Raw genomic sequence first — 12,159 nt, 5'->3', positions numbered from 1 at the left:
TTTATTACGTGTTTGATGGCTGTGAGGTGTTTTTATTACGTGATTTATGGCTGTGAGGTGTTTTTAATTCTGTGGTGGTGAGGTGTTTTTATTACGTGTTTTATGGCTGTGAGGTGTTTTTATTACGTGTTTTATGGCTGTGAGGTGTTTTTATTACGTGTTTTATGGCTGTGAGGTGTTTTTATTACGTGTTTTATGGCTGTGAGGTGTTTTTATTACGTGTTTTATGGCTGTGAGATGTTTTTATTACGTGTTTTATGGCTGTGAGGTGTTTTTATTACGTGTTTTATGGTTGTGAGGTGTTTTTAATTACTTGGTGGTGAGGTGTTTTTATTACGTGTTTTATGGCTGTGAGGTGTTTTCAATTTCGTGGTGGTGATGTGTTTTTATTACGTGTTTTATGGTTGTGAGGTGTTTTTAATTACTTGGTGGTGAGGTGCAATCGTCCCAAACTTCCAGTCTGCACCTACCCCTCCCCTATGTATGTACTGAGGGGTTCTTTCTTGAAAAAATAAACATTCAACCTGAATCTTCAACTTAAATTGCCTATAAAAATGTAATATCACAAACACTACAAATACATTTGTGCAAAATAATTGTTTGTATCATGATTGGTGTAAATCATGACAACACAGCAACTCAGGTAGAGTCATTATCCTCAGCTAACATAAGCCGGTTCCTCAGTAACGACGCGCGAGCCGAGCCAAGCTAGTATATATATGTGGACACCATCGTCCTACGTCACGTGATTTGCATTTCCATTACACCAGAGCATGTCTGCACCATTCCTGTATTAATATTTTCCTTTTATAACACATGACAACAATGCTCCTCAATCCCCCTTCCTACTCCTCAATGAGAACTCCTGCTCACTTCTTTGTCATCATCCTCACACCGTTCCCTTCACCTACACCACCAGGTATGGTGCAAGATGGCAATGGTGTTCATGCACTACTCCTTGATGGCCAACTTTAGCTGGCTCCTGGTAGAAGGTCTTTATCTGCATACTCTCTTGCTCGTTGCATTTTTTGACGAGCGCCGGTACTTCTGGTGCTACGTTCTCCTCGGATGGGGTATGTTGTAGCTTGTCTTACCTCCCATGCTTCAAAGCTAATGTCGTCTACACCCGGTGTGCGCAGATATGCTGAGGTTGGAAAAGCTGTGAGCATATTTATCTGGTAGTTTGAAAAGTGACTTGGTTCCACTATTGTGGTGTTTCTAGGGGCCCCGGTTGTGTTTATCACCACGTGGACGGCTGCACGCTGGCTCGGTGAAAATGTGGGGTAAGTTGCCAGCATGTGCAGCTATTGGATAATTCCTCAAGGTGCAATGTTACTCATGAATTCCTGCACACCTTTCCGTGTCTACATTCAGTGTTTTGTCCACAGGTGCTGGGAAATACATGGCAATGCCTACATCTGGTACATCATGAAGGGACCAATTTTGCTCTCCATTTCGGTAAGGACTTACTTTTTGGTGACGTGTCTACATTCAGAATGACAAACTGTGTCGTTATATGAGAGCACGCTTTTCTGCGATTCCAACAGGAGGATTATGAACAATTGATTTTTAGACCCCGTTGGTCCAAAACGGAGGCTTATGAAATGGGTCTTGTCCGTCTGTCCGTCCGTGTGTGCGTCCACAACCATATCTCGGAGATGAACAGACCGATTTTGTTCATACTTGGCACAAAGACAATACATGAAGGTATACTTATGCACCTCATTTTGTTTCGCGATGCAATCAACGATGGCCGACTGGCGGCCATTTTAGTTGTAGAAAACCCGATATTGAACACGTCCTCAACCATTTCTCGGACATGCATTTACTGATCTTGTTTAAACTTTGCAAACAGATAACGAATGATGGCTTACATATGCACGTCATTTATTTTTGAATCAGATCCAAGATGGCCGACCGGCGGCCATTTTGTTACTTAAACCGATACGGTCTGGCACCCAGCTCTGCTCACCAAACTCTCCTCCTATGGTATCCATGGAAATCTCCACTCTTGGCTTGCGGACTTCCTCTCTAGTCGTAGTCAACGTGTGGCCCTGAATGGATATCTCTCATCGCCCCTTCCTGTTCTGGCTGGAATTCCCCAAGGTAGTGTTCTGGGCCCTGTGCTTTTTCTGGTCTTCATCAATGATCTCTCTGACTCTGGAAAATCGTCTCTATCTCTTTGCTGATGACTCCACTCTCTGCCACTCCATTCCTCATCCCTCAGATTGGCAGCCTGCAGCCTCCTCACTATCTGCAGACCTGGACAAAATCACAGACTGGTCAAACAAGTGGAACATGTCTTTCAATCCTGACAAATCTCACACTCTTACTTTGTCTCTCCGAAAAGACCGACTGGAAAACCCGCCCATCTACTTTCTCAACAATCCTCTCCAAGACGTTCTGTCGCTCAAGCTTTTGGGTCTCACTATCTGCCATGATCTTTCTTGGGAAAACCACATTTCCAAGCTGGCCTCCAAAGCCAGTCGCCCACTGGGCATCCTCCGTCGTGCGAAGTCCTTCCTTGGCACACCTGAGCTCCTCACCACATACAAGGCTTTCATCCACAGCTCGATGGAATACTGTTCCCCCCTCTGGGCTGGTGCTCCTGCCTCACACCTAGCTCGGCTTCACGCTGCTGAAGCCAAAGCTTTCAGAATCATTGGAATCTCCTGCAATGAAGCTAACTCCGAGGGCCTTTCACTCACTCACCGCAGGCAGGTTGGTGGTCTTTCTGTCTTCTACTGACTCCTCTCCGGCCTTGTTCCCCCAGCTCTCTCTGTGCTCTGTCCCCCAAATATTCCTACAGGTCGCACAAGATCTGCCAGCAACCCTCTTATGATTAAACTGCCAAAATCTAGGCTCTCTGCTCACCTTCACTCTTTCATTCCCCTTTTCTCCCGCCTCTGGAACAAACTCCCCCACTCCCTTCAATCCCACTCTTCCCTCCAGGTCTTTAAAACAGCTGTTCACCACCATATCTTATCTTCCCCCATCCAAAACCTTGATCTTTTCTACCCCCGCTAATTCACCCCAGATACACCTTTTTCGAAATTCCAACTTCTTTCCTGGAAGTCCTTGCAGTGTCCATATGTTTTATACCTCTCCCACCTCCCCCCAAGCCCTCTCCCTCCCACAGTTCTCTCGATGTCCCTGCTTTCAAATGTTGTGTTTGTGTCCTTCCCCCTCTCTCCCCATCTTGTCTACCGCTCCCCTTATTTTGTGTTTTATGTGTCGGTTTGACTTTTTGTGTGATTAATGTTAGCTCTTTCACGAGCCTCAATGTTGTATACAAAAAAAAAAGAAAGAAAAAAGTGTCCCCATACATTTCTCGACATGTATGGACCGATTTTGTTCAATTTTGGCACAAAGACAATACACGAGAGTGTACATATGTAGAAGATTTTGCTTTGTAATCTGACCAAAGATGGCCGACTGACAGCCTTTAACCCCGTACAGCAAAATTACTAAAACCACGGGAAATATGACATTTTATGGCTTTTTCTGGGTAACAGTTGTTCTAGGTACTTGTGCGACACATGCTGCTGATTGGTTAGTTTTCATGCAACTCCAATCAATTAAAACCAATTTTAAGAAAGTTTCAGGTTCATGGAAGAGCTGGATGAGAGGTCAATACAACAGCAGTGGAGCAAACAGAAACAGGTGTACAAATAAAAGGATGAATGTTGTACAATGATCACTGAATGAATATGGGACGGCTGGCTTCATATCACCTTTCATAGAACAGGTAATGCTCTCCAATATCGCACCCCTCGCATTAGAATGACAATTTTAGAGTAGGATCTTACCTCACTCGAGGTTTAATTTAGAACAAGAAAGCTTTTTGAGTGAGGATATCTAAGCTCGACTGACCAAAGCAAATTAACGATTATAACATAATACGTAATCTTACAAAAATTCACCAAATGTCTGTCGGTTTGTCTGTCTGTCTGTCCGTCCGTCCGTTTGAAGGTACCGCAAAAACGGCTGAACCGATCGCAACGATATTTTGGGTGGGTAATCCTGGGATCTCCTGAAGTAAAATAGGGTATATTGTTTTTCCAATTTCAGCTTTGGCCTCCAGCATTTTCAGGTTTGGACTTCCGCATAACGTTATTTTCCCGTGTGCCGCACAAACGGCTGCACCGATCGCTTCACAGCTGTGCTGCACGGCTGCGCTGCACTGATCGACTGCACCGATCGGACTTGGTGACCTCGGACAAAGACCTTTCATAAGGACTTGGGTTGAATCCCTACTTGAGAGGATGCCAACCGCCTCCCTGCCATCACGGTCGTCTCTCCAACTCACAATCCCACGAGATATGCGGAAAGGACGACCCAAAACCAATTATCTTCTTTTTAATTCTATATAAACATCATTAAAAGTAAATAATGACCTCGGCCAAAGTTCAAATGACGTGAGTTTAATCTCCACATGAGAGAATTCCACATAGCTATTTGGGTGGTGTATACGTTAACAGATCGCTGTCTCCATTGAATCTTGCCAAGGCCATAACACCTATCGGCTCAAAATCCTTTTAACTGTTGACTTGGTAGTTTTTACAATGAAGGAAACATTAACAATGTTGTTAAAAGTTTATTTGGTGATTAATTTGTGATTGGAGTTATGTTGTTTGGAATGAAAAAAGAGATATCGATTTCAAGTAAAGGACGACATGCCGTGATGGTTTCTACCTTCTAAACGTGAACTTCGCGGATCGCCATATGCAGATTCGCCACGGACCCACGATCAATGTTTCTATATGTGAACATACCCGTTTGTTTGTGAACGGGTACGTTTTTCATGGAAGTCCTTCACGAACTTGCTGTCCATGTCTGACATGCGACTGAGGGTGCTACAGGAATATGGAATTTATTGGTTTCATGCTTTAAGAATTCGCCGTATCTGCATTGCCTGTTTGCTGCTTGCCTCCCACCCGTGCATAGCACGGGTATCTCACTCGTAAAAATAGTTTAATAAAATAGGACCACTGGGCCTGTATCTTATCTAGGCCCTGGCCAAATGTTTAACCCAAATTTGGTAGCATTCTGACTGGTGGGTCTGGAGAAAATGATTTTGAAGGAATTTACTAAGTCTGCCATTTGACACACTTCCGGTCATGTGACTGGAACGAGCCTTGCAATACCCATTACCATTCAGGAGCGGAACCTTGCTGCTAAATTTCAGCCAGATCAGACCACCGGTTTGGCTCGAAAAGTCAAAATGACGACGGACAGACGGATGGACTGTGCACAATGACAATACCTTTAATGGAATTCCAATTTCAGATAAACGAATAATGTGGCCAACGATTTCTAAATCTCTCTTATGGTATAACCATATCATACTAGGTGATTGTGGCTATGGTCTTCCCCATATCATCCTGGGTGAGGGTGGCTATGGTCTTCACCATATCATACTGGGTGATGGTGGCTACCTTCTTCACCATATTATACTGGGTGATGGTGGCTATTGATGCAAATCAACAAATTCATGAAATGTTTAGAAGGCATTTAAAAAAGATTTTAAATTGTGTGAAAAGAAAGAAATATTTTAAATGTTTAGAAAGCATCCAAAAACGTGAATTACTACCATCACCTTTCCCCCTTCAGGTGAATTTTGTGTTGTTTATCAGCATCATCCGGGTGCTTGTACTAAAGCTGCGTTCTCCAGGTGGTGGGCAAAAGGACAATCGGCACTACAAGTACGTCCAATTATAACATGACACTGTCATTGTATACACCGTCCAATGTTTATCATTAATGTGTACATACAATGCAGACTGTGCTGTGGTTTACATATATATATGTATATATATATATATATATATATATATATATATATATATATATATATATATATATATATATATATATGTATGTATGTATGTATGTATGTATGTATGTATGTATATATATATATTGTTACGGACGCGGTTTAGATGTTATTTCGACCGAGCGGTGGTGTATTACCGCGACCTAACAGTTATTCCCCGACTAGACCCCGATTCCACCCAGACGTTGACCAAATCGCGCTATGCTAAATCAATGATGGAAAGGACACAACGACTGGGATAGATGAAACGACGCAAGGGGTACAGTTCTCAAGACCTCCGGAGGAGGATATAATTACAGTGGTGGAGAAAAGGGGGGTAGATTACACGGTAGTGAGGTAAAGACACAGAAGAGATAGGCACTTAATTACAGTCTTATCTTATCCCAGACAGACCACAGACAAACGGAACAAGGCTGACTTACACAGGGATTGATGGCAGGGAGGACAGGTAGGTTGATGGCACAAGGTGCACCTTGGCTCGGGGACAGGATAAAGCACGGTCCAGTCCAAAAGATGCGGGGAGGCCTCACAGCGCTCGGAGGGTACGTCTTGCTTGCTCCAAGCTCAGCGCGCATCTGACGTCACCTCCCTCTTCCTGCGCATGCTCAGCGGGGAGTGACACGCCCTCGGCTGGTTGGCTCCGCCCCCCTGGGGCCGGTCCGCCGCTTCCATTGGGTGCGGGGGTTACCGGGCTCCGCCCTTGACGAGGAGCTGACAGGCAGCCCCTATTTGGTAACCCCGTCGAGCACATGTTCGATGGCGGCTCGTTGGGAAGGCCTCATGCCCTCCCAACACCCCCTACCAACCAAGCCGGAGTGAGGACGCGCACTCCCTGTGCACGCCGCCGCCGTTGCTGTTGTTGTTGTTGTTGTTGCTGAACCGTGAGGAAGAGCTGCGGGGAGGTATTGGGAGGTCCTAAACTTCCTAACGGTGCCATACAATCACATTCTGGTGCAACGAAGGGTCAGAATTAATGGAAACGAGTCCTTAACTGACATAGACTAAGAATAACTAGCAAGATGTCCTATAGTTGTCTTACATGAGATGCGGTGAACCTGGGCACGACATTTAATGGGGGAAATAGGGGGAGGTCGGGGCTACAGAGTGTTGTTTACAGAAAATGGGACTAGGGATTGGGGGATTGGGGATAGTTGGGAAGTATTGAGGAAATAGGGGAATATTTACAAGCGGATATGGGTGGATGCAAATCCCATATCCGCAACAATATATATATATATATATATATATATATATATATATATATATATATATATATATATATATATATATATATATATATATATATATATATATATATATATATATGCAGGAATTTCATTCCTGTTTATAAAATTGTAGATGAATTAATCTTCAATGCATTTCTACTTATTCACACATACATACGCATACATATACTTACACTAACATTCGGGGTCTGCCTAGCAGGCACATAAGACATCGGCCATGATAAAGCTCGCAGTGTTAAGTGTGGAAAAGTTCTGAGGAGATTGCGGCTGGCTCAATAGTGCAGTGGGCTGTTGACGCGTTATCAACGGAGGTCCGTGGTTCGAGCCCCGCATTGAGTCAGAATTTTTTCACACTTTGCCCCTCGCAGGAATTTGATTCCTGTTTATAAAATTATATATATATATATATATATATGTGTATATATATATATATATATATGTATATAGATATATATATATATATATATATATATATATATATATATATATATATATATATATATATATATTGTTATGGTTCTGTCGCCGGCCTTCTCCCCTTATCAAGGGGGGATTAATCCCCTTGTCTTTACTGACCTGGTGCGAACCGAGACCTATTACGTCCCTTCCGGACAGCGCAAAATAGGGTTTTGGGACCAAATTCTCGCTCGTACCTAAGTATGCGCGCTGCCCTGGAAGCGAGGAAACAAGCCTCACATGAACCAGGTGTGGTTGGAATACGCCGAGCGGTTTGCGTACACGTGATCCACGCAGTTATAATTAATGGACCCGATTTAAGTGATCTTATTCGTGCCACGCTTAGTCAATGAAGAAATCACAGGAACGATCGAATTCAGAAGAAAGGAAGAACAGATTGATTTAATGGGTATCACAGGTATATACAGTTCAAGACGAAGAGACACAGGGAAATCCTTATACAGTCTTATTCTTAATTCCCAAAGACAACGGGCCCGTCTGACACACTCACACGGGGATTGCAGATGGTCAGGTGTTCCACAGCGCGTCCCCGGGTGGTTCTCGTTCAGCTCTCCACGGTCCCCGGCACGTCCGCGAAGATGGTGATCGACGAAGACAAGGCCACGCAGCACGTCTCTCGAGCAACGGTGATATATCGGGGCGAACGGCAGGGAGGGCTTTTATGGCAAAGGCGGGACGGCTTTTATGGCGAAGGGCGGTTACGCAGCCTCGTTCACTCGCTTGGCTGAAACGTGCACGTTCGTGATAAACGCCCTGGCTGCGCCCGCGTATCTCTAGTGATAGTCAAGTTCATACAGTGCGAGTGATGCAAGTCCTCTCCCTCTCCTCTGCAAGTGCTCTTCCCCCGGCAAGTCCTGTTCAAGTCCTGTTGAGGGCTTTGCGCATCGGGTTATATAGCCCCGCCCCGCGAGCCTTCTGGAAATCACCAGACTCTTCTCACCACGCCCTCTGACACCACCACCTCTGAGCCCTGATTGGCGGCTCATGCTTACCGTCATCGCCTCTGCCGCTCCCGACCTCAACACTGGCCCCACCTTTTTAGGCCTACCTCGTGTTAGCTCGACTAATGAACAACCAATGCTTAACAAACTGGATTGCGCCCACAGAGGTGGAATGGTTTGCCGAAGTAGGACCTATTCTCCTGTCTTTACACAACGCAGGATTAACACTGGAAGGGGCCTACTCTCACATATACTAAGACATAACTATACTACAAATGAGGCTACATGTTGCTTGTGTGACTATCTATGGGGGGCAACCTTTAACCTTTATTGAGCACACTGTACACATCTCAAAACCGTAGCAATATACTGTATATATATATGTGTGTGTGTGTGTGTGTGTGTGTGTGTGTGTGTGTGTGTGTGTGTGTGTGTGTGTGTGTGTGTGTGTGTGTGTGTGTGTGTGTGTGTGTGTGTGAGTAAAAAAACGCCAATCAAATATGATGGATGGATTGGAACCATTTATTTGACTGGGCAGCCCAGTAAGCGTGCCAAATTCTGAATCCTCGGCCTAGTGTCAGGTGTGCTTATATCTTCTTTATTTATTAGACATCCTACGGACGTAAATGACCACTTGTTTTACTCTGCGCATGCTACACATCACGTGCAGCAAATTTCACCTCCTTGTGTCTTGTATTCATTGTTATTTAAACAAACGCTTCTGTACATCGCCCTTGATGCTTCGTTTGCCAGCCACCGTCTGCAATTCCCATTGAAGAGGCATAATTGCACTTTCATGGAAAATGTTTTTCTCGTTTGTTTCATCCTCAAAAATAGACCATAGTGAACACATATTTGTGTTAAAAGAGTGGCTTTTAAAACCTAGATTGGCTTTTAGTGACTTTAAAAAGATTTTTAAAATGAAAAAAAAATGAAAAATCGAGCTCCGTGGAGCTAGACACATGACATTGGCCTGACCAAATATCGAAACCCCTGTCAGATTCCACCAAACCCCTCAGAGAAGATGTAGCTTGAACTCGATTACCCCCTAAAAAGAGATCTTTTTCGGGCGTGGCTCCGCCCACAATGGGCGCCGTACGCCCACTCTAGGCAGGACACAACTAGATCATGATATCAACCTCCCACCCAAGTTTCATCAAGATCGGATGATATCATCGGGTAGTTATGCTGCGGACAGACAGACACACACACACACACACAGACAGACACACACATGACGAATATAGTGGTCACTTGATAACTCGTGAACCAATAATCATATGTGTTTGTGGTTAACAATATTTTTACGAGTACTTCTGGTAGGGGCTAACATGTTGGCGGAGAAAAACCTATTGGTGGGGAGACCTCCCTGGCGGAGAAAAACCCCTTGGGGAGGTGGGATATTATTAGTATTAATATTGTTTTGTAATAACATTAATATTGTTGCGGTTTTGAGTTTTGTATAATAAAGGTTAAATTTCCCCCTCATAGTTAGTCACACAAACAACATGTAGCCTCGCGATAGTGCAGTTATCTCTAAGTATTTGTGAGCATAGTCCTTTTCCTGTGTTAGTTTTGCGTTGAGTAGAGTAAGGAGAATAGGTCCTTCTCCTACTTCCATTGCCTTATCCCGCCTCCATTGCCTCATGCCTCTTACGCCTCTTTATGCTGCCTTTGGCTTTTTGGCGAGATTAACACGAGGCCGGCCTGGCAAATCGAGCAGGGACCGAGTGAGGACGGCAAAGAAGCTGACGGTAAGCGCGAGCCGCCAATCAGGGCTCACAGGGTGTGGCTGCAGCACTGCGTCACAGGGCATGGTTGGAACGTTCGAGAAGGCTCAGGGTGTGGCAGATATAAGCCGTTGCGCAAAGCCACCAGTAGCAGTGTGGTGAGTCGAGCGTAGAGAGAGCAGTAAGTGGAGTTGAGCATCGAGTCGAGCAGTTGGCGGTGAGTTGGCATTGAGTGAGGAGTGAAGGAGCGCGGTCAGCAGTAGAGCTTGAAAGATACGAGATCGGAGGAAGACGCGCATGAACCAAGATACACGCTCATATTAAAGTGACGCTCGGTTGAGCTTGAAGCCGAGCCGCTAGAGTGCATTGAGTTACACGAGTGACAGCGCGCTGGTTGCAAAATGCGCTGTGGAACCGCGTTTGCCCGGAAGAGGCATTTCAAGTTTCTCGGTTACGCCAGACCCAGAAAGAACAAGGGGCTTAATCCCCCCTTGGTAAGGGTAAGAAGGGCGGCGGAAAACCGTAACAATATTATGCTATTATATTTAGTGTTGTTATTAAAAGCGTCTTTGGAAAAACGCCACGATGAAGCTAACTTAATACACCTCAACGATATACACCTCAACAAATGGATATACACCTCAACACACATCCCCATTGGTGGCAATGGCGGGAAAAACCGCTTGGGTTGATTGGGGAGGGAGGCAAATGAATGCGCTACAACCTTCATTATGTGACCCTTAGTCATCCTGTCAAGTTTGGTTGAGATTGAATAAGTAACGACGGAATGTATTGCGGTCAAAAAATCATCAGACAGACGCCAAATTGCGTATTTTAGTATTGAAGCGCGATGCTGCGCGCGCTAATGCTTACGCAAGGAGCAAGCGGACAACGCGGTTCATAAAAGAGTCTTTATTGAAAGTACTCAAACCGCAGCACTGAGCTGCTCCGGGCTGCGCGCCCCGTGTATATCTTGAGGCCACGCCTCTCTCTAGGGCGTGGCCGCCGCCCACTTGGTGCGCGGAATGATGTCACCACGCCAGTGGGCTTTCGTGTCCGCCACACGCGCCCCCCCAGAATTCCCGCACACCTGGAGGGCCAGTTTGCGGGGCAAACGGATGACCCGGCCGAAGCGCCCCCTGGCGATCGGCGGCGTCCGGGATGCAGGGATGCCAGGTGGGATGCCTCTGGCTGCCCCTGGGAAGGGTGCAGGAACCGGGGGGCGGCGTGGCAGCGGGGCTGGGCGGTGCCAGGGGTCCGCCCGCAGGGGGGCGGCCCCGACGCGGGGGTCGGGCCACTGGCGGTGGATGGTACCCGTCGAGGTGGGCCGGCTTGAGGCGGTCTACAGAAACGCGGTCAGGAGTACCGCCAATGTCCAGGGTGAAGTGCTTCGCCCCGGTCTCCAGCACGCGGAAAGGCCCGTCGTACGGGGGCCGCAGTGGTGTCCGGTGGGCATCGTGGCGGACGAAGACGTACTCCGCCGTGCGAAGCTCCGGGGCGACGTGCGTCGGTGGGTGCCCGTGGCATGCCGTTGGCACCGGGGCGAACCTCTGGGCGGTCTCTTGCAGAGCGGAGCGCTGCTGTGCCGCGGACCATGGTGCCGTGGAGTCGGGAGGAACTCGCCCGGCACCCGCAGCGGTTGCCCGAAGACCAACTCCGCCGCGGATGCGCGCAGGTCCTCCTTGGGCGCCGTCCGGAGGCCCAGCAGGACCCAGGGGAGCCTGTCGACCCAGCCGCCGTCGCGGAGGGTGGCCCGGAGCGCGGCCTTCAATGAGCGGTGAAATCGCTCACACAGGCCGTTAGCCTGGGGGAGGTAGGCCGTGGTTCGGTGCAGCCGGACCCCGAGCCCCTGCGCGACCGCCCCCCAGAGCTCCGAGGTGAACTGGGGGCCGCGGTCGGACGAGATGTCTGAGGGGGCGCCGAACCGG

At 47.0% G+C, this 12,159-nt stretch overlaps 1 protein-coding gene across 1 annotated transcript in view; it reads left to right on the top strand.

The window, feature by feature from the left end:
- Positions 1–12,159, top strand: part of LOC137429619 (vasoactive intestinal polypeptide receptor-like) — a 135,390-nt gene that overhangs the window by 80,148 nt on the left and 43,083 nt on the right. The window contains exons 5-8 of the mRNA XM_068119688.2: positions 920–1,073; positions 1,223–1,283; positions 1,389–1,458; positions 5,614–5,705. Coding sequence (XP_067975789.2) covers positions 920–1,073; positions 1,223–1,283; positions 1,389–1,458; positions 5,614–5,705 — 377 coding nt within the window. The remainder of the gene's footprint in view (positions 1–919; positions 1,074–1,222; positions 1,284–1,388; positions 1,459–5,613; positions 5,706–12,159) is intronic.

Source organism: Myxine glutinosa, chromosome 6 (genome assembly GCF_964187855.1).
Source record: "Myxine glutinosa chromosome 6, kmMyxGlut1.1, whole genome shotgun sequence".
Lineage (NCBI taxonomy): Eukaryota > Metazoa > Chordata > Myxini > Myxiniformes > Myxinidae > Myxine > Myxine glutinosa.
The sequence above is the reverse complement of the archived record's forward strand: the minus strand, read 5'-3'. Positions and strand labels throughout refer to the sequence as shown.